The sequence below is a fragment of the Carlito syrichta genome, unplaced genomic scaffold (genome assembly GCF_000164805.1).
Source record: "Carlito syrichta isolate Samal-C Ts95f unplaced genomic scaffold, Tarsius_syrichta-2.0.1 Scaffold311753, whole genome shotgun sequence".
Taxonomy (NCBI): Eukaryota; Metazoa; Chordata; class Mammalia; order Primates; family Tarsiidae; genus Carlito; species Carlito syrichta.
Window position 1 is genome coordinate 102,715 of NW_007255849.1, and position 22,615 is coordinate 125,329.

Here is a 22,615-nt window from a genome sequence, read left to right on the forward strand (position 1 = left end):
AAAAAAAAAAAAAAAAATTTCGTAATCCAAAGTCTGAGTTTGAGTACTGGACTTGCCATCTACTATTTATATGGCTTAGAAAAGTTTCATAATCTTAAAGTGAAGAAAATAAAGACAAATGTGGCACAGTTCCCTTGTGTGCAAGAGAACACAAGTGGTCTGGACTCAGCTTCTTCATCAGTAAAATCACTAATTTTCTGTACTGATGAGAATGTGTTACTGTACAGTAATATAGATATTGTGCTACTATAACTGATGATAATGCTGCCTTACAGGCTATGAGTGACAGGGAAGGTCACAAGAGAATTGTTGTGAAAGCACGTAGTGGATTATAAATTAGTTATGATCAACGCCAACTAGGTCTTTGTTGCTCCACCACCAGGCTCAATGATGTAAGGTTTCTATAGTTCATCTCAACATAAAGAAATTAATTGAATATCTAAAGTAAGCAAACAGTGTAAAAGAGCCTGTGGGGTCTGAGAGATGAGTGGAGAATTGGGTGAATTGAAATCATGGAGTCAAAGTAAGATAGAGCCAAACACATCTCCCCAACCAACTAATCCAAACTCCCTGTCTTACAGATGGGCAAAGTGAGCCCCAGAGAGAGGAAACAAGATGTTCAAGGTCACATAGTAAAGCAATAGCAGAAGCATGGTAAACCCTCAATCGCCCAACTCCTAGTCTATGGGTGCTTTCCCACTAAACTATGCCAGCATTGGTGTGTCTGAAAATCACATTTTAGATGGTCTCTCCTTCCTTTGTAGGCAGAAGCACATTTCCCTCTTCTAGCCTCCCTAGACTCCAGCCAGACCTGTCCCCAATCAGAATCAGGCAAAGGACATGAAGCCTCTTTCTGAGGGGCACATGAGGCAGAAACCTAAACTGTCACGCTTCCTGAAATAGGAGTCCCTACATCTTCTCTATACTCCCAAACATCACCTGTCTCAGCATCTATATAACCTCACCCAAGTCCCAGGAACTTTGAGGATGTTGAAGGCCTGCTGCTACTCACAGCTTTAATAAACACTAGTTGCTGGCCATATCAATGGTCTTGGCTGAGAGAGCTGAGAAAAGCTAAAAGGGCATTCTGAGGAGGGACCCCATAAGGCAGAGTGTGACACTACTACTTGGGCAAGCAGGCCATTGAAAGTGACTTAATATCTGGGGTGGCAGAAGGATAGGCACAGAGTGAGGGCAAGGACGGATGAGCATCCTCCCTTGCTGTTCCTAGATCTGATCACATCCTTGCAAGATTCCTAACAAGGTCTACAAGATGCTGCATGATCCGACATCTGCCTATGTCCATCCTCACCTCACACTACTCTTCCCTTGATTATTTAGTCCCTGAGACATGGCCTTCTTTCAATCTCATGAATGTTTTAGGATCTAACCCACATTTGGATTTGTCTTGAGGTGGAACACTCCAATCTTGGTCTGGCTAGTTTTTTCTCATCCTTCAGTTCTCACCTTAAGAGTTATGTTCTCAGATGACCTTGACTCTCTAGCCTAAAATTAGGTTTCTCTTTTTTACTTTCTTCATAGCACTTGTGGTGGACGTATGTTACTTTTGTCTGCCCCACATTCCTTCCTTTAGGGAACCAGCGGGGTTTTTGTTTTTTTTCTGAGTCAGGGTCTCATTCTGTTGCCCAGGCTGGAGTGCAGTGACATAATCAAGGCTCACCACAGCCTTGACCTCCTGGGCTCAGGCGATTCTCCCACCTTAGCCTTCCAAATAGCTGGGATTACAGGCATGCACCACCACGCCTGGCTAATTTTTTTATTTTTGTAGAGACGAGATCTCACTATGTTGTTCAGGCTGGTCTCAAACTGCTGGGCTCAAGCCATCCTCCTGCCTCGGCCTCCCAAAGTGCTGGGATTACAAGCATGAGCTACGGCACCTGGCCGGGAACCACCATTTTAAACAGTTATTGTGGGACTATAAATTCTCATACTTGCCTCCCCCAGCCACTAGGGTGGGCATGTGACGTACAGGTGACTGATCATAGTCTTCCCTGGGATAGTGGTTGAGAGAGAGAAGTCCTCTTTTTGCAGGAATTGAGAAGCTATGAACCTGTTATAGATGAAGGCTGAGGGGATACAAAAAGTTGAGAGATGGAGAGTGAAATTGAATCCTGGGTCTAGTGGACTTCCCAGTCACAGGAGCTAGTACATTTTATTTTTTTTACTTAAAGCTAGTTTGATTTAGAATTTTATCACTTACAATAATGTGTCCTAACTCAAAAGAACTTATCACAATTTTAACACCTATCTTGAGATGCAACTCACATACCATAAAATTTGCCCATTTACAATGTTTAATTATATATTTATTTGTATAAGTATTTGTTGAATGTCTTTTTTTCTCATTAGTCCCATTAGTTCTATGATAGTAAGAATCACAGCTATTTGTTAATCATTAGTTATATCCTAAGTGCCAGGACAGAAGTGTCTGATCCTATATATATCAGCGTTTATGACCATATTTGCTGTATATTAAATATTTTTCACTGAATAAGTAAAATGTATTAATGAATATCTACCCTATCCTGGGTGCTTGGGATAATGAAACAAATCAGACATAATTCCTGCTTTTAAGGTCCAGGAAGAGATAAACATGTAAACAGGCAAGTTCTTGTCATCAACAGAGAATAGTTCAGGAAGTTGTGTTGGACAGAGAAGGGTTATCTTGACCTGCTCAAATCTAGCCAATTAATTAAAGTCTTTCTTCAAGTGCCTAAACACTGCACTAAGATTGCATTTCACCTGTTCCTATACAAACTTGATAGATCTATACTGACTCCACTACTTTCTCCTTCTTTCTCTCTCTCTTTTTTTTTGAGCTGGAGTCTCATTCCAGGCTGGAATGCAGTGGCATAATCATGGATCACCACAACCTCCAATTCCTGGCTCAAGTGATCCTCCCATCTCAGCCTCTCGAGTAGCAGGGACTCCTGGCACATGCTACCATGACTGGCTAATATTTTTTGATTTTTTGTAGAGAAGAGGTCTTGCTATGTTGCCCAGGCTGGTATCAAACTCCTGAGCTCAAGCAATCCTCCCACCTTGGCATCTCAAAGCATTGGTATCACAGACATGAGCCACTGCACCCGGCAACTCCACCACTTTCTAACAGTATAAGCTTGACCAAGTTATTTAGCCTCTCTAAACCTCATTTTTCAGAGTACTAGACACGCCCTATAGTTCCAACCTTGAAGGGTTACAGAGAGAAGTAAATGAGATAATTAATGCTAAACATTTCACATAGTGTCTGGTCCTATATTTATCAGCTTTTATGACCATATTTGCTATATATTAAGGTTAAGTGGTAGGGAGCACAGACAGGCTCTGGAGCTGGGCTACCACATGGGTCTAAATCTTGGTTCTGCTCTCTCTTTTTTTTTTTCTTGAGTCAGTCTCACTCTGTCACCCAGGCTGGGGTGCAGTGACATGCTCATGGCCACCCCAGTGTTGATCTGCTGGACTCAGGTGATCCTTCTGCCTCAGTCATCTGAGCAGCTGGAACTACAGGCGTGCGCTACCACGCCTGCCTAATTTTTTGATTTTTTACTGTAGAGATGAGGTCTCACCAAGTTATCTAGGCTGTTCTCAAACCCGTGGGCTCAGGTAATCCCCTCACCTCGGCCTCCCAAAGTGCTGAGTTACAGGCTTGAACCACCACACTTGGTCTGTTCTGCTCTCTTACTAGCTATGTGCACTTGAACAAGTCACTTAACTTCCTGTGTCTCATTTTTCTCATAAGTTAAAAAAACACACACAAAATGTGGAAATAAGAAAAATATATATCTTGGAAGGTTTTAGGGGAATTAAATTAAAAGAATAATACTTCAAAACACTTAGAATAATGCCTGACACATGGTAAGCACCTAATAAGTGTTCAACCAACTCACCTTTAAAAAATCTTAGTCATAAGGGCATGACATGCTAGATACATACATATCTCTTCTGAAAGGCAGGATGGAATATATTTTTTCCTAATATAAAACTAACTCACCTTTTAGAAACTTGGTCTTGTTTAACTCTAAAGTCTTGACACATTGGTTCTATTTTATTTTTTTTATTTTATTTTTATTTTTATTTTTTAGTTGGGGTCTCACTCTGTCACCCAGGCTGGAGTGCAGTAGCATGATCAGGGCTCGCCACAGCCTTGACTTTCCAGGTGAACCTTTCACCTCAGCCTCCCAAAGTTCTGGGGTTACAGACATGAGACACCATGCCCAGCTCCTATTATTTTTTAATACACATCAAAATAAATGCATGAAATCATCTTGTACAGTTCCAGTGGCATGCATCCCTCTCTTTGGGCAACACCTACTCCAGGCTCACATTATCCAGTGATCTATGGTTCCCTGAACCACAGAGCTGCTCCGTGTCTCAGTGCTATGCCCCTGCCTGAAATGTCCTTGTTTCTCCTCCTTACTTGACTGGTCCTGCTTGTTTCCAGGATGCCACTTGGGCATCACGTTCTCTGCTCCCAGCTGAATCAGGTGCTTCCTCTATGCTTCCCTAATCCTCCGTACATCCCTCTGTCACAGCCCTGATCACCTGGGCTATCACTGTTTCTGTCTGCTCTCTCCCTAGATCGAGCTTGTTCAAACCAGGGAATGTATCCTGTTTCATAGCACAGTACGTGGCAGAGTTGGTGCTTAGGCAGTCTTCATTGCACAACAAAATAAAGTAGCCAAATACTTGACATCATAAAATGTAATGAAAACATATTTTTGCATGTCTACTCAGTGCCAGGCCATATGCTAGGTACTGTGGGTACAAAGATAAAGAAGACTCATTTCCTGTCTTCAAGGTGCTTTCAGGAGATAGACGAGGAAACAAGTACATCCAAGGGAGACAGGTACTCTGACTGTTGCATAGACAGGGCATGAAGTGGGGCACCAAGGAAGGAGCTCTGGGGGGCTGGAAAGGCTTCATGGAAGACATGAAGCTCGAGCTATGTTGGAAGCTGAGTAGAAGCTCACTAGCTGGGTGAGCGCAGCAGATGGGGAGTAGAAGAGAGTATTTCAAGCAGATGAAATATAGTCGGGCCAGAAGAGGTACTGGGAGTCTCCCTGGGAACTGTGGGCAGAGGGCAAGGAGGAAAAGCCTGACGTTATTGAAGCATAGGCTTCACCACATACTTGTTGTGGACCAAAAGGAGGCACTTTCTGGACTCTGAGAACCTCTGTGATCGGGTCGGAACAGCAAGACCCAAGATGACCCAACCTCCCTGCTTATTAAGCACTTACAGTTTGCTACCGTTTACAGGTCAACTTGGGGAATAGAAATGGGGAGAAAGAAGCACAGGACACACACACATAAACACATACTCCTAATATACATACTACAGATATATACAGTACACAATTCTCACTTGTATCTTATACCAATCACCTACCTACCTGCCCAAATATCTGTATTTCAGCAACTGTCAGGGAGTGGATACTCCTCAATACTCACAATACCTAGAATGTGAGACATACTTGAGGAGACTGGCTAAAAGCTAAGCAGTACATACATTCTAGAGGAAGATTTTAAATGTTCCGTAGGCATGGAACTCTTTCTGTAAAGCAATCTTATATTAAACACCAATATGTAAAATACAATCAAAGCTATTCTTTCAGGCAAAGGTAGGTAGGGGTTCTGCTCTGGAGCCACTGAGACTTGCCTGGGCACCTGGGCCTCAGTGGAGCACAGTGACCAGAATGCTTTAACCTTAGAAAAATTCAGAGCTGCATACTTGAACCATATAGTTTGATCCCTTTATACAATTACTTTTGTTGTGTATGTATATTTGTGAGAAACATCAGTTTGCATTGAGAAACAGCACACTGTAAGAAATAGCATATAGCCGGGCTCAGTGGCTCAGCCTGTAATCCCAGCACTTTGGGAGTCTGAGGTGAGAGGATTGCCTGAGCCCGCGGGTTCGAGACCCGCCTGGGCAACTTGGCAAGACCTCATCTCTACAATAAATCAAAAAATTAGCTGGGCGTGGTAGCACACGCCTGTAGATCCAGCTACATGGAAGGCTGAGGCGGAAGGATCGCCGGAGCCCAGCAGGTCGAGGCTGCGGTGGCTGGGAGTGGCCACTGCATTCCAGTCTGGGTGACAGAGTGAGACTCCAACTCAAAAAAAAAAAAAAGAAACAGCATACAATACTCAGTGTTGCAGTTGCTAGAAAGAAGTTTGATATGAAGGACATGGTCACATACAGCATACAGAGTCTACTCTGTAGTTGCCAATGAAGAGCAGTGCTTCTCTGAAATAACAGATTTGTTTTTATATTAGGATATTCTGAACAACTATGTAACTGATTATGTTTCCCCCTTTGCAATGGTTGCTAGGGAGCTCAAAAGCAATATTGTAGCCCAACTCTTGCAGGTACCAAGAATTTATAACCTACATATTTATCTCTCCCCAGCTTCCTCTGATTTTCCTCCCACCCTTGCATTTCCTTTGCTCCAATTTTCTCACTTATTTATTTTTTGTCTTATTGTACTATGATGATTTTTATAAGACACTTCAAATCCTTTGTGGAAGGTGCTGGTTAAAAAAAGAGAATTCATAAATTTAAAATTTACTTATATGTTCAACATAACAAAATATATACATATCAAAAGTGATGATCTAAAATTTGTAAGCACAAAGTCCATACGTACATTATACAAATGTAAAATACACACAGATCATATAGGTACAAAATTCATAATCAAAACACACCATAATGTCACAAATACAAACACACATTTGTCCCCTGTGTCTGCCCCATTCCCATGAGCACATGTGCACATACATACATGCATACACATGTGTCATGTACCTACCAAGCTGCTCTGCGAGGAGCCGGCCCTTCTCAGTGGGAACAACCCTCTCTTCCTCCATATCACACTTGTTCCCCACCAGAATAACCTGAGCATTGTCCCAGGAGTAGGTCTTGATCTGAGTAGCCCTAAAAAGAGACCGAGTTGAGAGATGTATTAATCACATTGCTAGACTGAATGTCTGTGTCGCTCCCCCCCAAATTCACATGTTGAAGCCTAATCCCCAATGTGATGGCATTTGGGAGGTAATTATGTGATGAGGATATATCCCTAATAAATGAGATTAGTGTCCTTATAAGAAGAAAAAGAGACTAGAACTCTCTTTCTCTCTTGGCCATGTGAGAATACAAGAATGTGGCTGTCTCCAGGTATTGGATCTGCTGGTGCTTTGATCTCAGACTTCCTAGCTTCAGAACTGTGATAAATAAATGCTTGCCATTTCAGCCACTGGTCTAGGGTATCTTGTTATAGCAAACCAAACTTACTAAGACACACACACACCCTCCTAGGTCAGAAAGAGAGCTTTGAAGTTTGAAGAAGTAGTTTCTCTTCCAGAGGACTAGCAACACTCAAGTGGCTGCCAATTAATTCAGCTGAGGACTGACCGACAGACAGATACTTGCCCTTACTGTCTGTCATAGACACTGGCCCCTAAACCCTGGTTGCAAACCTTGCCCATTCTTTGAAGGCCTCTTCTAATGTGGTCATCCTTCTCCTCACTGGACAGAAAGCTCTTTCTAAAACATGTATCTGATCACAGTGTGTCATATTCCAGATTCCTCAGTTCAAGACCACTCGTGTCCCATCTCTCTGGCCTCATCACCCTTCCTCCCACCTCCCAAACCTCTCTCATTCCCCCCAAAAGCTCTCCAATGGCTTGTGCCTTTGCTTGTACTGGGAATCCCTTCTCCACAACAAAGTCATCTTCCACGGTCCAGTGCTGATCCCTTCTCAAGCTTCTCTAGATCCAACTAGCCTCCACCTCCTCTTCCGCGATTCATAAACATTCACAGAAGCCTTAGATTATGATTACTTGCAGAAACCAAAATATCAGCAGTGGTTTCCATCACATAAGATGATGATGAGACTTTTAAAAAATGCTTTTCAAATACTTGCACTTTAAAATTATTTTGAAAGTGAGCATGTATTATTTCTATAATTAAAAGCAAAATATTCCCAGAGGGAATACAATTGTATTTATTGTATTCTTCATTGTGGAGATAATTCTTTGTGAGGACGGGCCTGGTTCTCCCTGACTTTAGGTGGAAATGATGACTTCCTCTTTTGGTCTCCTGCACACTTATCATAACACCTAGAGCACTTGGTCAGATTTATCTGTCTCTCCCTGAGGGCTGGGACAAGTTTATTCATCTTTGGGATGCCAACACCCAGCACAGAACACAGAGCAGAGAAGGTGCCAGTGAATGTTTGATGGATGAATTAGCCAGTGAATAGTTCATCCTGAAGCAGATCTTGAAGCTGACACTGACACTCAATCTCACTCAACCCTAATTGCAACTTGGACCTAGTACTGACTCTGCTCTTAAACTTAGATGATGATTATTTGCAGAAGCCAAAATGTCGGCAATGGTTTCCCACCACCAATCTTCTCATCTATGATGAAAAGCTATATTTCCTCAAAGCTTGCAGTTTACTCGACCACCATCTGCTGTGGGCCTGCAAAAAGCCAGATCCCCTTCTAAGCACTGGGACTTGGATGAAAGCTAGGAGCTAGGCTGGGACCAAGTCACCCAGAGGCAAAACTCAAAGGCCAGCACTGGAGACAGACACTCAGTCTTCAGATCAGAGGTAACTGGAGCCAGCTCTCCTTATCTCTCATGCTGCTCTTCCTTTCATGTCCCCCCACCCCACCCCATTTCCTCTCAGCTCCAGATTAGCAACAAACTCAGGTTATTCTTGGAGGAATTGTCATCAGGTGTTAAAGTCACCGTGTTCCTGAGGCAGAATGGACAGAGACTGATGGGGAAGAGGGAAGGAGGTCAAGGCCATCGGGGATCATTCTGTGTGGAGACACTTAAAGAGGGAGCTGATCACTCCAGGGGAGGTGCAGTGAGAGAGAGACGATGGAGGGGGGGGGAGAGAGCAGAAGAGGAAGGGAGAAAAATCATGACTGGAGAGAGAAAAGGGAAGGGGAAGAGAAAAGAGAGGGAGGAAAGGAAAAAAGAAGAAAGGTGGGAAGAAGAAGAAGTTGTTAAAAAGAAAGAAGGAAGAAGAGGAGACTGAGAGGCAGAAAAGGAGAACACAGACCCCACGAATGACAGACACACTGAAAGCAGCCTGGACTGTGGGTTAAAACAGGGCAGTGCAGCAGGCAGCCTGCCAATCATACTTAGCTCAAGTCTCCAAGTTGCCAACAAAACTTCACATAACCAGGCAACTGTTCCTTGGGAGAAGGGCAGTCCTCCAAGGGTAGCTGTTGGGCAAAGGCAGCAGGAGACAAGCTCAGCCCTGGCCAGCACTGCTGCAATGTACCTGGACTGCTCAGCCTCTCTGATTTTAAAGAACAGCCCCCATCCTCATCTGATCAGGGTACTGGGTCCTGGCCCTTCCCTTTCCCGTGTATTGCCCTTCATGCTCCCTTCTATGAATGATGCTCCAGGAGGAAAGACAACTCAAGGTTATACCTCTGGGGTGCTGTCCTGACTTCTGTTGCATATGGAACCTTTAAGAACTTGGACTAGATGTGCTCTTGGACTCCCAGTGCAGCCCAGGAGTAGACTTCAAAGAGAAGTGCTGCCGGGCTCAGTGGCTCGGCCTGTAATCCCACACCTTGGGAGGCTGAGGTGAGTGGATTGCCTGAGCCCGTGGGTTCGAGACCCGTCTTGGCAACTTGGCATGACCGCATCTCTACAATGAATCAAAAAATCAGCCGGGCATGGTAGCGCGCGCCTGTAGTTCCAGCTACCTGGAAGGCTGAGGCAGAAGGATCGCCGGAGCCCAGCAGGTCAAGGCTGCAGTGACTGGGAGCGGCCAATGAACTCCAGTCTGGGTGATGCAGTGAGACTCCAACTCAAAAAAAAAAAAAGAGAGAGAGAAGTGCTATGTAGATTCACTCTCCACTGTAGCTCCGGTGATCTTCTTAAAAATGAATCTGAATCCAGTGGTTCCAATTCAAATGTCATCACCTATGGGATGGAATCCAAACTCCTTACACCAGCATGCAAAATTCTTCACAGCCTGCGTCCTTCCTACCTCTCACCTCCCTTCTCACCTTTGCACATCTGTATTCTTTTTCTAGCACAATTTTATCCATTCATCCCTTGGGCTAACTCCTATTCATCTTACAAAAATGCAGCATATGTATCAGTAACTCCAGGGCCCCGTCCCTAAACTGGATCAGAGAGCCCTCCATTGGCTTCCCACAGCCCTGCTGCCTCTCTTTACCACTGCACCTATCACATGATATTTTCCTTGCCTGCTCACTGATCTGTCTTCTCCTCTCATCTGTGAACTCCTTGAGGGCAGAAGCCATGTCTGATTCATCTGGGTTTCTCTGGCACACAGCACAGGGCCTAACACATGTTAGGTTTTCATGAACAGCTTGATGAAAAAATGAATGAACATGAATGTGTCTTGTACCAGTCTTGGACGGCATTGAAGGACTCCTCATTGGTGATGTCATACATCAGAATGAAGCCCATGGCCCCACGGTAATAGGCTGTTGTGATGGTCCGGTACCGCTCCTGCCCAGCTGTGTCCTGGTTGGGACAAGGAAAGAGTTAGTCTCCTAGAAAGTCTGCTTTGGTTCCTAAAAAGTTCACAAGACAATTAACTAATAATCCAAGACTTTTTGAGTCAGAATTGTACTCTGTTGCCCAGGCTGGAGTATAGTGGCATGATACAGCAACCACAGCCTCCATCTGCTAGGCTCCAGCGATCCTTCCACCTCAGCCTTCCAAGTAGCTGGAACTACAGGTGCGTGCTACCACGCCCGGCTAGTTTTTGATTTATTGTAGAGACAAGGTCTCGCCAAGTTTCCTGGGCTGGTCTCGAACCCATGGACTCAGGCAAAACAATCCACTCACCTCGGCCTCCCCAAGTGCTGGGATTACAGGCTAAGCCCCTGAGCCTGGTTTAAACATTCTTTAATGCTTTCAAATAGATTTCCTGAAAGGCTGAACCAGGTTCCACTCCCACAAACAAGGTGTGAGGTTGTACATCTGACTCCACCCTCACCTATAATGGGGATTCTTATATATAGAAACCACATAGAACAAGGTTAAAACTTTGTATACAGTAATTATCCACTGACATTTCTTCTGTGACTTGTTCATTCCTCTTGCCCATTTTTCTAGTATTTTAAGTATTTATTAATTTCTATGAGATTTTAAAATTATATTCTAGTCACTGTGCATAACACAAGACACATAATAGGTACCTCTTTTATTTTTTCTCTTTTAATTTTTATTTAAAATTGTGGGGTACAATTCAGGGCTGGGTATACAAATATTCACCGTGCAGGTACCCTTATCGATGAGGTGTGCACCCTCCTTCCCCAGGCAGATATCGACTACTATCAATCCCACCTCCCTACTTCCCTACCCCCCACCCTGCAGTTTCCTTTCACTTTCAATCTTTTTCTTATAGTAATACGGTAGTTGTTCAAGATCCACTTATGAGTGAGAACATGTGATACTGACCTCTTTGTTTCTGTGAGAGACCACTCAGTATTATACATTCTAATTCCATCCAGGTTGCTGCAAAGTTCATGATTTTGTTCTTCTTTATGGCTGCGTAGTATTCCATTGTGTATAAGTACCACATTTTTTTTATCCAGTCCTCTTTTGATGGGCAGCACAGTTGGTTTCTTTTGTTTTTTATAGTAGGGAAGAAGTCTTGCCATGTTGCTCAGGCTGGTCTTGAACCCCTGAGCTTATTCAATTCTCTTACCTCCACCTCCCAAAGTGCTGGAATTATAGGCATGAGCTGGAGTGGCCGTGAGTGTGCCACTGCACCCCAGGCTGGGCAACAGAGTGAGACTCCACTCAAAAAAAAAGTTTGTACTCTTAAAAATATTCCTTGTGCCGGGCTCGGTGGCTCAGCCTGTAATCCCGCGCCTTTGGGAGGCTAAGGTGAGTGAATTGCGTGAGCCCACGGGTTCGAGACCCGACTGGGCAGTGAGACCTCATCTCTACAATAAATCAAAAAATCAGCCGGGCGTGGTAGCGCGCACCTGTAATTCCGGCTGCTTGGAAGGCTGAGGTGGAAGGATAGCCGGAGCCCAGCAGGTCGAGGCTGCGGTGGCCAGGAGCGGCCACTGCACTCCAGTCTGGGCAACCGAGACTCCAACTCAAAAAAAATAAAATAAAATATTCCTTCTAAAAACTTTTCCTACAAAAATAGAAATTCAGACAAATATGTATGCACAAAAATGTTTGTTACAGTTTTATTTTGTTTATATAATAAAAAAGTATCATTGACATATATTCAACAATAGGAAAATGGCTAAAATGCAAGAATTTTTATGTAAAGTCCATGTATGCAAGGATATTTAATGATGGGACAGTGCTTGAATGTGTGATATAATATCAGTTTTGTAACATATATACACAGAAGAAAACATGACCAAAAAGTTAATAGAGATTATCTTTGAATAAGAGACAAGAATTACTAGAATTTTTATTTTCTTCATGTATTTCTATTTTCTCTATTGTGAGCATGTATTACTCTTATATAAGAAGAAATAAACATCTTTTTTTTAAAAAAATGACTAGGAGAATTCTTAATCATAAGCAGTTCATAGTCTGGTTGGAAAGTCAAACATATAAGCAAGCAAGACAAGACCAACAGCAAAGTGTTATTGGAATACCCAATAGCACTTTGTGGGATGCTTCACAGATGTCTACACAGTCTGGAGGTGAGGGACCAGCCAATCTTCTTTGCATCATTACAGTTCTAGAATGTATGATGCCTGAGTATGTATAAAACATTTCCTCATAGATGATCTCATTTACATTTTATAAAATTCCTGTAAGGTAGGTGTCATTAGTATTTACATTTTACAGTTCAGAATGCAAAAAATGCAGAGAGGTAAGTGGCTTTTCCAAGGTCACAAATGGGTGAGAAAAGCTATGCCTTAAATCCAGGACTTCCAGTTCTAAGTCTGGTCCATGTACCACTACAATTAAATCAATGAAAGTCTGATTTATTCACAAGAATCTATTGAACACCATCTATAATGATAATTAATGAACAATAATGATTATGGTGTGCCATTATTTTTACGTGTTGCACCTCTTATCCACAAATGTTAGAAAAACCTTGTAGAGTATACGTTGTTACTCTCATCTTACAGATGAGGAAACTAAGATTCATGCAAAATAAATCTGACTGACTACTACACCCCATTATAATATACTGCCTTAACCATGAGCCATACTTTGTGTCATAATAAAATAGAACAAGCACTAACCCTGCCCTCAGGAAGCCTCATAGAGCTGTGGAGGTGGCTAAGACATATGGCAAATTGATAATTAGCAATATGAGGCAATATGTCATTAGTACCTGATAAGTGGTATACAGAAAACGTGTCCTTAAAAAAATTTTTTTAAAAGAAAGAAAATGTCTTACAAGTTTAGGTAAAGTAGAAGCACTGGAAGATGTCAAAGCAGAGACGCTGTATTCGTTGGGTTAGGCTGGGTTCTTCAATAAAAAGTAGTCCTAAAATTCAGTTGCTTAAACAACAAGGTTTTCTTTTTAATTATTATTACATATTCATCAAGGGTTGGCTGGGTCCTCTGATTTTTGTCTTCCCTATTCTAGGATAAAGACTGACAAAGCAACCGCCAGAGGGAAAGAAAGTGTGTGAGTCATACTGGCTCTTCAAACTTCCACTTTTCAGTTGGGCGTGGTAGCTCACACCTATAATCCCAGCACTTTTGGAGGTAGAGATGAGAGGATTGCCTGAGCCCAGGAGTTTGAAGCCAACCATGGTGGCACGCACCTGTAGTTCCAGCTACCTGAAAGGCTAAGGCAGAAGGATTGCCTGAGCCCAGCAGGTAGAGGCTGCAGTAGCTGTGATCATGCCACTGCACTCTAGCCTGGGCAACAGAGTGAGACTACTTAAAAAAAAAACCAAAAAAAAACCTTCCACTTTTCCCATTTCACTGGTCAAAGCAAGTCACATACCACACCCAACTTCCAAGGAATAAGAAAGTGCAACAATATCACACACCCAGCTAGATCACTGGAAATATATGGTAGACAGCATAATGATTCCTATATATTTTCTCCTGGAATCTGTGAAAATGCCCAGAAGCATTTTTGAAGATGTGCTTATTTGGCAATATAAGGAGAACAACTTTTCGAAAGAATAATTTTCCAAGCAGAAAAATGAAGGAAAGACATTTTGGTGGAAGGGAGTTTTTGACAGTGACTACTACAGAACTTAAGTAATGGTGGGAAATGGGAAAGGGGCAGGTTGATGAAGCTAGAAAACACTCTGAATGCTATGCTATGGGGTATGGACTCTACTTTTTGGGAGTAAAGATTCTGAGGCAGGGGATTCACATAATTAGATCTAAACTTTAGAAAGATCACTCCAGCAGTGGTGTGGAGAATGGACACAGGAAGAAGAGATGGGAGGCAGGAAGGCAAGTTAGAAGATCTTTGCCATGGCTCAAGTGGGGCCAGATAAGGATTTGAACTCGAATGACAGCAACAGGGCTAGAATAGGCACAGATTCGATGAGGTATTTAAGAGGCAAAAGAATAGAGCATGGTGACAGGTTAGATGTGAAGAGACAAAAAACCTCCAAGGTAACAACAGTATGTTTTTGTCAGAACTCGACTTCTCCGTGTCCTCAGCAATTCAGCTCTGGTGCAGACTTGCACAACCTTACTCAGCAAAACAAAACCTCTCTCCTTGGAAAGCACAGGAATCACCATCTCCTGTTCGTTGAGCAAGGTCTTTGAGCATCTTATCCTTCATCCCAATCAGCTTATCAGCATATTCCTTCTGACCACATATAGCAGTTCTAAGAGTCCTGGCAAATATATTTTCTCCAGCTCATGAACGAGTGAGCAGAAGGATGGATGGATAACTGAGTAAGTGAACATCTAACACTAGAAATCTTAGCAGAGATTAGAAATCTTAGCCAATTCCAAAGAAGAGACCTCCCACTGATTTGTAGGTGTGGTCCCTAAATCCTGTCGGTAGAATTTAGAATTAAGTCACTCTTCCTGATCTAGAGGTCCAGGCAGGACTTCTGAGCCCTTGCACTGCCAACCAAGTCTCAGCACCTCCCACTCCCACTATGTTATGCCCCGTTACTCTGTGACAGTGTCTAGTCCCCCATCTCTGCCTGGAGCCTGTCCCTGCAAACCAGCTCTCTGAAAGAAGAGTCTTGTCACCCAACTTGATGCCCAATGAATTGGAAATTCTGGTACAAAATCATAAATGAGCTTGGACATGAAGTCAGTTTCATCTCTGTACTACCTGTGCACAGAGCTGTGCACATAGCAGGGATTCAGCTACTGCCTGTTAAACAAGATGCCACATAGTCTTGGGGTTAAGGGCATGGTCTTTGGAATTAAACGTCTGGGTGTGAATTTCTGTTCTACCACTTACTATGTGACTGGAGTAAGCACCATCTAAGATGGCTTCCAATTCTATCTTCTGATATTCATGCTCTTATATAATTCTCTCCTTGGGCAATTTACCTGTTGGGGCCTCAGTTCCTTCATCTATAAAATGGGAACAAAAGTCCAGGTGTGATGGCTCAAGCCTGTAATCCCAGCACTTTGAGAGGCCGAGGTGAGCAGACTGCCTGAGCCCAAGGGTTCGAGAACAGCCTGAGCAACTTGGTGAGACCTCATCTCTACGCTAAACCACAAACAAAAAAATTATCCAGGCATGGTAGTGCATGCCTCTAGTTCCAGCTATTTGGAAGGCTGAAGCAGAAGGATCGCCTGAGTCCAGCAGGCGGATGCTGGGGTGGCCATGAGCGGTCACTGCACTCCAGTCTGGGTGACAGAATGAGACGCCGACTCAAAAAATAATTTGGAAAATGGGAACAATAACAATATAAGCATATCTCATTTTATTGTAATTCATTTTATCATACTTCATTTTATCATACTTTGCAGATATTGTGTTTTTTACAAGTTGAATGTTTGTGGCAACCCACCTTCAAGTTGGTCTATACGCTCCCCTTTTCCAACAGCATGTGCTCGCTTTGTGTCTCTGTGTCACATTCTGGTAGCTCTCACAATATTTCAAACCTTTTCATTATTATTGTATCTGTTATGTTGGTCTGTGTTTAGTGATCTTTGATGTTACTATTGTAATTGTTTTAGGGTGCCATAAATATTAAGACCACGAATTTAATCAATAAATGTGTGTTCTGACTACTCCACACACTGGCCATTCTCCCGACTCTCTCTCTCTCTTTTTTCAGGACTCCCTATTCTTTGAGATACAACAATGTTGACATTAGGCCAATTAAGAACTCTACAGTGATCTCTGAGTGTTGAAGTGAAAGGAAGAGTTGTTGGCAGGGCTCAGTGACAGCCTGTAATCCCAGCACTTTGGGAGGCCAAGGCGAGTGAATTGTCTGAGCCCGCAGGTTCAACACCAGCCTGGGCAACTTGGCGAGACCTCGTCTATACAACAAATCAAAAATTAACCAGGCATGGTAGCACGCTTCTGTAGTTCCAGTTACTTGGAAAGCTGAGGCGGAAGGATTGCAGAAGCCCAGCAGGTCGACGCTGAGGGTGGCCATGAGTGTGCCACTGCACTCCAGCCTGGACGACGGAGTAAGACTCCAACTCGGGGAGGAAATAAAGAAAAGAAAAAAAAAGAAAAGAAAGGAAGAGTTGCATGTCTCTCCCTTTATTTTTTTAAAATTTTTTAATTTTTAAAATTATTTTATGGATGTGGGGTACAACTCAGGATTAGGCATACAAGTGGTCATTGTACAGGTAAAGTTTGAGCCTCCTTTGGGTCCCCATTTTGCCTGGTTTGAGATCAGATACAATTGATGTTGTGTGCCCCATTCCCCTCCCCTGGCAGTATCCCGCTACTGCCAATCCCTTTCTTATAGCATTATGGTAAATGTTCAGGATCCACTTATGAGTAAGAACATATGGTACTTGGTTCTTTGTTTCTATATTTAACATACCCACTCTCCTTGGAGAGCATATGAATCACCATCTCCTGTTTGTGGAGCAAGGTCTTTTAGCATCTTACTCAAAGATTTCTGTGATAGATCACTAAGTATGATAGACTCTAAATCAATTTGCTGCAAAGTCCATATGTTTGTCCTTCTGTGTGACTGCATAATATTCCATCATGTATATATACCACGTTTTTCTTTTTCTTTTTTTTTTTTTTGAGTTGGAGTTTCACTCATTCGCCCAGACTGGAGTGCAGTGGCCGCTCCCGGCCACCGCAGCCTCGACCTACTGGGCTCCGGTGATCCTTCTGCCTCAACCTTCCGAGTAGCCGGAATTACAGGCATGCACTACCATGCCTGGCTGATTTTTTTAAATTATTGTAGAGATGAGGTCTCGCCAAGTTGCCCGGGTGGGTCTCGAACCACCGCGGGCTCAGGCAATCCATTCACCTCAGCCTCCCAAAGGCACAGGATTACAGGCTGAGCCACCGAGCCCGGTTTATATCACATTTTTCTTATCCAGTCCAGTTTCAGTGAGTAGCACGGTTGGTTCCTTGTTTTGCTATTGTGAACAGTGCTGCAATAAACATACATGTGCAGGTATCTTTTTGGTAGAATGATTTGAGTTCCTTAGGGTATATTCCCAGTAGGGGGATTGCTGGGTCATATGGAAGGTCAATTTCTAGTTCTTTTAGGAATCACCACACTATTTTCCACAGAGGTTTAACTAGTTTGTATTCCCACCAGCAGTGTAGAAGTGTTCCCTTTCCTGTGCATACTCACCAGCATCTATTATTTTTTTGTTTTGTTAACAATGGCCATTCTTTCTGGGGTTAGGTGGTATCTCAGTGAGGTTTTGATTTGCATTCCTCTGATGATTAGTGAGACTGAGCACTTTTTCATGTGTTGGTTCATCATTTTTTATCCTCTCTCCTCACCCCAAAAGTTGAGGGTACAGAGCAATACCAGATGGTTCCTTTGATACTGATGTCCTGCTGGTGGCCACAAAGGGTCAGTGTAGACCTGAAAGTCTCACAGATTCAAGAATTATCAGGTGCCTCTCAACACCACTGGGCCTAAACTCCAGTCAGTAGGGCTCTGAAAGCATCCAGCAGATGGTGGATCAACAGAGTTACCTTAACACGTGAAAGCAAGGACCACCGTCCTCATCTACCCACACCTGGGGCTTTGGAGCTGGCTTGCTGGGCAGGAGACCTGGGAAAATCCTGTCGCTTCTCTGGGGTAGGTTCCCCAACAACAGCTAGTGGGGCCCTCCCTCTCTGGTGACAGAGTTGTGGTGGGTCCCTAGCCCAGGCCGCTGCAGCCATGGGCGTCGACCTGGCAGCCCAGGCTATTCCAGCCACCATGACCCTTGTGCCTGCTCCCACCCTCACCTATCTCCACAGGAGTTAGCCCCATTCCTGAGTGTGGCCTTTTCTTTTTCTTTTTTTCTTTGAGTAGAAGTCTCACTCTGTCATCCAGGCTGGAGTGCAGTGGCAAGCTCACGGCTACCACAGCCTTGACCTGCTGGGCTCAGGTGATCCTTCCACCTCAGCCTTCCAAGTAGCTGGAACTACAGGCATGTACCACCACATCCAGATAATTTTTTTTTATTTATTGTAGAGACAAGGGCTTGTCAAGTTGCCCGGGCTGGTCTTGAACTCCTGGGCTCAGGCAATCCTCTTGCCTCAGCCTCCCAAAGTGCTGGGATTACAGGCATAAGCCACCACGCCTGGCATGTATCTCACTTTAAATCAAAAGCTAGAAATGAGGAAGTCATGTCAAAAGTCAAGACAGGCAGAAAGCTGGGCCTCCTGCACCAAATAGTTAGCCAAGTTGGAAATATAAAGGAAAAATTACTAAGGGAAGTTAAAAGTGCTATTTCAGTGAATGCACAAGTGATAAGAAAACAAAACAGCTTTACTGCTGATATGGAGGAAGTTTCAGTGGTCTGGATAGATCAAATGAGCCACAACCTTCCCTTAAGCCAAAGCCTAATCAAGAGCAAGGCCCTAGCTCTCTTCAATTCTAAGAAGGCTGAGAGAGGTGAGGAAGCTGCAAAGAAAAGTTTAAAGTTAACAGAGGTTGGTTCATGAGGCTTAAGGAAAGAAGTTGTCTCCACAACTCATAAAAGTTCAAGGTGAAGCAGCAAGTGCTGGTGGAGAACCTGCAGCAAGTTATCCAGAAGATCTAGGTAAGGTCATCGATGAAGGTGGCTACACTAAACAGATTTTCAATGTAGACCAAATAGCCTTCTATCGGAAGAATATGCCACCTAAGACTTTCATAACTAGAGAGGAGAAGTCAATGCCTGGCTTCAAAGCTTCAAAGGACAAGCTAGCTCTTCTCTTGTTAGGGGTAATGCAGAGAGTGATTTTAAGTTGAAGCCAGTGCTCATTTTTGCTATTATGAAAATCTTAGAACCTTTAAGAAGTATGCTAAAGCCACTCTGCCTGTGCAATACACATGGAAAAACAAAGCCTGGATGACAGCACAACTGTTTACAGGATAGATTACTGAATATTTTAAGCCCACTGTTGAGACCTACTGCTCAGAAAAAAAGATTACTTTCAAAATATTCCTGCTCATGCACAATGCAACTGATTGCCCGAGACCTCTAATGGATATCCACAAGGAGATTAATGTTTTCATGCCTGCTGACACAATATCCATTCCACAGCCCAATGAGTAAAGGACTAATTTTGATGTTCAAGTCTATTTGGATATGGGCAAAGAAAATTAAAAACATTTTTAAAAGAATGCATTATTCAAGATGCCGTTAAGAATATTTGTGACTCATGGGAGATCAAAATATCAACATTAATAGCAGCTGGGAACAAGTTAATTCCAAACTTTGGAATCATGGATGAGTTCGAGGGGCTTAAAACTTCAGTGCAGGAAGTAACTTAAGAGCTTGTGGAATCAGCAAGAGATTTAGGATAAGAAGTGAGACATGGGTCAGGTGTGGTAGCTCAAGCCTGTAATCCCAGCACTTTGGGAGGCTGAGGTGAAGGGATTGTCTGAGTCCATGGGTTCAAAAACAGCCTGGGTGACTTGGTGAGACTTCATCTCTTCAATAAATCAAAAAATTAGCTGGGCATGGTAGTGCGCACTTGTAGTTCTAGCTACTTGGAAAGCGAAAGGATCACCTGAGCTCAGCAGGTCAGCACTGGGGTGGCCATGAGCCTGCCACTGCACTCCAGGCTGGGCATCAGAGTGAGACTCCAACTCAAGAAAAAAAAAAAAGTAAGACCTGAAGAGGTGACTGAATTGCTTTCACCTCATGATAAAACTTGAACAGATGAGGAGTTGCTTCTTATGAATGAGCAAAGAAAGTGGTTTCTCGAGATAAAATCTACTCCTGGTGAAGACACTGTGAGCATTGCTGAAATGACAACAAAGGATGTAGAATATGACATAACCTGAGTCGATAAAGCAGTGGCAGGGTTTGAGAGGATTGACTTTAATTGTGAAAGAAGTTCTACTGTGGATAAAATACAATCAAATAGTATCACATGCTACACAAAAATCTTTCATGAAAGGAAGAGTCAATCAATGTGGCTGTTGTCTTATTATTTATTTTTGAGTTGGAGTCTCACTCTGTTGTCCAGGCTGGAGTGCAGTGGCACACTCATGGCCACCCCAGTGTCAACCCGCTGGTGCTGGCGATCCTTCCAACTCAGCCTTCCAAATAGCTGAAACTATAGGCATGTGCTACCATGCCTGGCTAGTTTTTGATTTATTGTAGAGACGAGGTCTTGCCGAGTTTCCCGGGCTGGTCTCGAACCCACGGGCTCAGGCAATCCACTCGCTTCAGCCTCCTAATGTGCTAGGATTACAGGCTGAGCCACTAAGCCTGGCCTATTGTCTTATTTTTTTAAAATGCCACAGCTAACCAACTTTCAGTAACCACCCACACTGGTCAGTCAGCACCCATCACCATCATGGCAAGAATATTACTACTCACTGAAGACTCTCCTATGATGGCTAGAACTTTTTATCAGTAAAGTATTTTAAAATTAATGCATGTATACTTTTTAAAAGACATAATATTACTGTGCACCTAATAGTGTAAATGTGACTTTTATATGCACTGGAAAACCAAAAAATTTGAAACATGGAACCAACCATGCTGCCCATCAAAAGTGGACTGGATTTTTTTAAAAAGTGGAACATACACAATGGAATATCACCCAACCATAAAGAAGGACAAAATTATGGACTTTGCAGCAACTTGGATGGCTTTAGAGTCCATCACACTCAGTGATCTATCACGAAAACAAAGAACTGAGTACCACATGTTCTCACTCATAAGTGGGTCCTGAACATTAATCACAATACTACAAGAGAGGGATCAACAGAAGCGGGACACTGCCAGGGGAAGGGGCACATAACATCATTAAGGGCACCTGATCCTAAACAGAGGAAGTGAGGACCCGTGAGAGGCCCAAACTTCGCCTGTATGTAGACCACTTGTGTACCTTATCCTGACTTGTACTCCACATTTTTAAAATAAAATAAAGTGGGAGGGAGAAACCAAAAAACTCATGTTACTTGCTTTATTGTGATATTTCTGTCTTACGATGATCCGGAACTGAACCCAAAATACCTTTGAGGTATGCCTGTATTTACTTCATTGAGTTTTGTGAGGATTAAAAAAGTTATTATATGTAAAATGCTTAGAACAGTTCCTGGTATGTAGTAAATGCCATACAGGCATCAGCTACTGTTTTTGTACTTCCAGAGTCAGCCCCAGGAGCAGAGCCAGCTTCCCACAGTCTACCCAGCTGGAATGGATGGGTCTTATGCCATGTGTCACTTTCCTATTCCATTCAAGCCTGCCCAGGGCTGCCTCCAGTCAGAGTCTCCATATGATGTTTCTCTTTAAAGAGTAGCACCATGGCCTGATAGAATGGATGAGCTTAAGATGGAATTGATAAGCAGGCCATGGTCTGGCTCCCAGGTCTGTCGTTCATCTGCACTGTGCTATTGGACAGGTTGGGTATTTTATTGTTGTGAGGCTTGTTTTCCTGGCATGGAAATAAAAATGACTACTTAGTAGGGTTTTTGTAATTATAGAAGATGATTTTTAAGTGTCTGGCATAATAGGTACCCAAATATAGGAGTATTTTGTATTATCATTGTTATTTAACTTTTAAATTAATTTTTAAAAATTATTAAGCCTTAGTTTCCTTATCTGGAAAGTGGTGATAATAATACCAACTTTGAAGTGGCTGTTTGAGAATTACAGATAACTTATGGGTACAGCCTGGTGGAGCACTGGTCACATAATGGGTGTTCAATAAAGCTCCTAGTAGGTGCTGTTGCTATTACTATTGTTATTGTTGACATCATTTTTCACTTAGAGAAACACAAGGTTGGAAACGCAAACGCAGCTCTCACTATCCTGTGCTCAATGGAAAGTAGCCCAGAGAACTGCTCCTGAACCTTCTCTATCTTTTTTTTTCTTTTTCTTTTTTTGAGTCAGGGTCTCACTCTGTCATCCAGGCTGGAGTGTAGTGGCATGATCATGATGATCACGGTTCATGACAGCCTCCATTTCCTAGGCTCAGGCAATCCTTCCACCTCAGCATCCCAAGTAGCTGGGACTACAGGCACACACCACCATGTCTGACTAACAGTTTTTATT

General features: G+C 43.1%; 1 protein-coding gene across 1 annotated transcript in view; it reads right to left on the reverse strand.

Moving 5' to 3' along the window:
* LOC103271539 (ras-related protein Rab-3B) overlaps window positions 1-17,034 on the reverse strand; it is a 27,398-nt gene extending 10,364 nt beyond the window's left edge. The window contains exons 1-3 of the mRNA XM_021718042.1: window positions 16,972-17,034; window positions 10,431-10,549; window positions 6,834-6,958 (exon numbers count right to left, since the gene is read on the reverse strand). Of these exons, the coding sequence (XP_021573717.1) occupies window positions 6,834-6,958; window positions 10,431-10,549; window positions 16,972-17,034 (307 nt within the window). The remainder of the gene's footprint in view (window positions 1-6,833; window positions 6,959-10,430; window positions 10,550-16,971) is intronic.
* Between the last annotated feature and the right edge of the window lie 5,581 nt (window positions 17,035-22,615).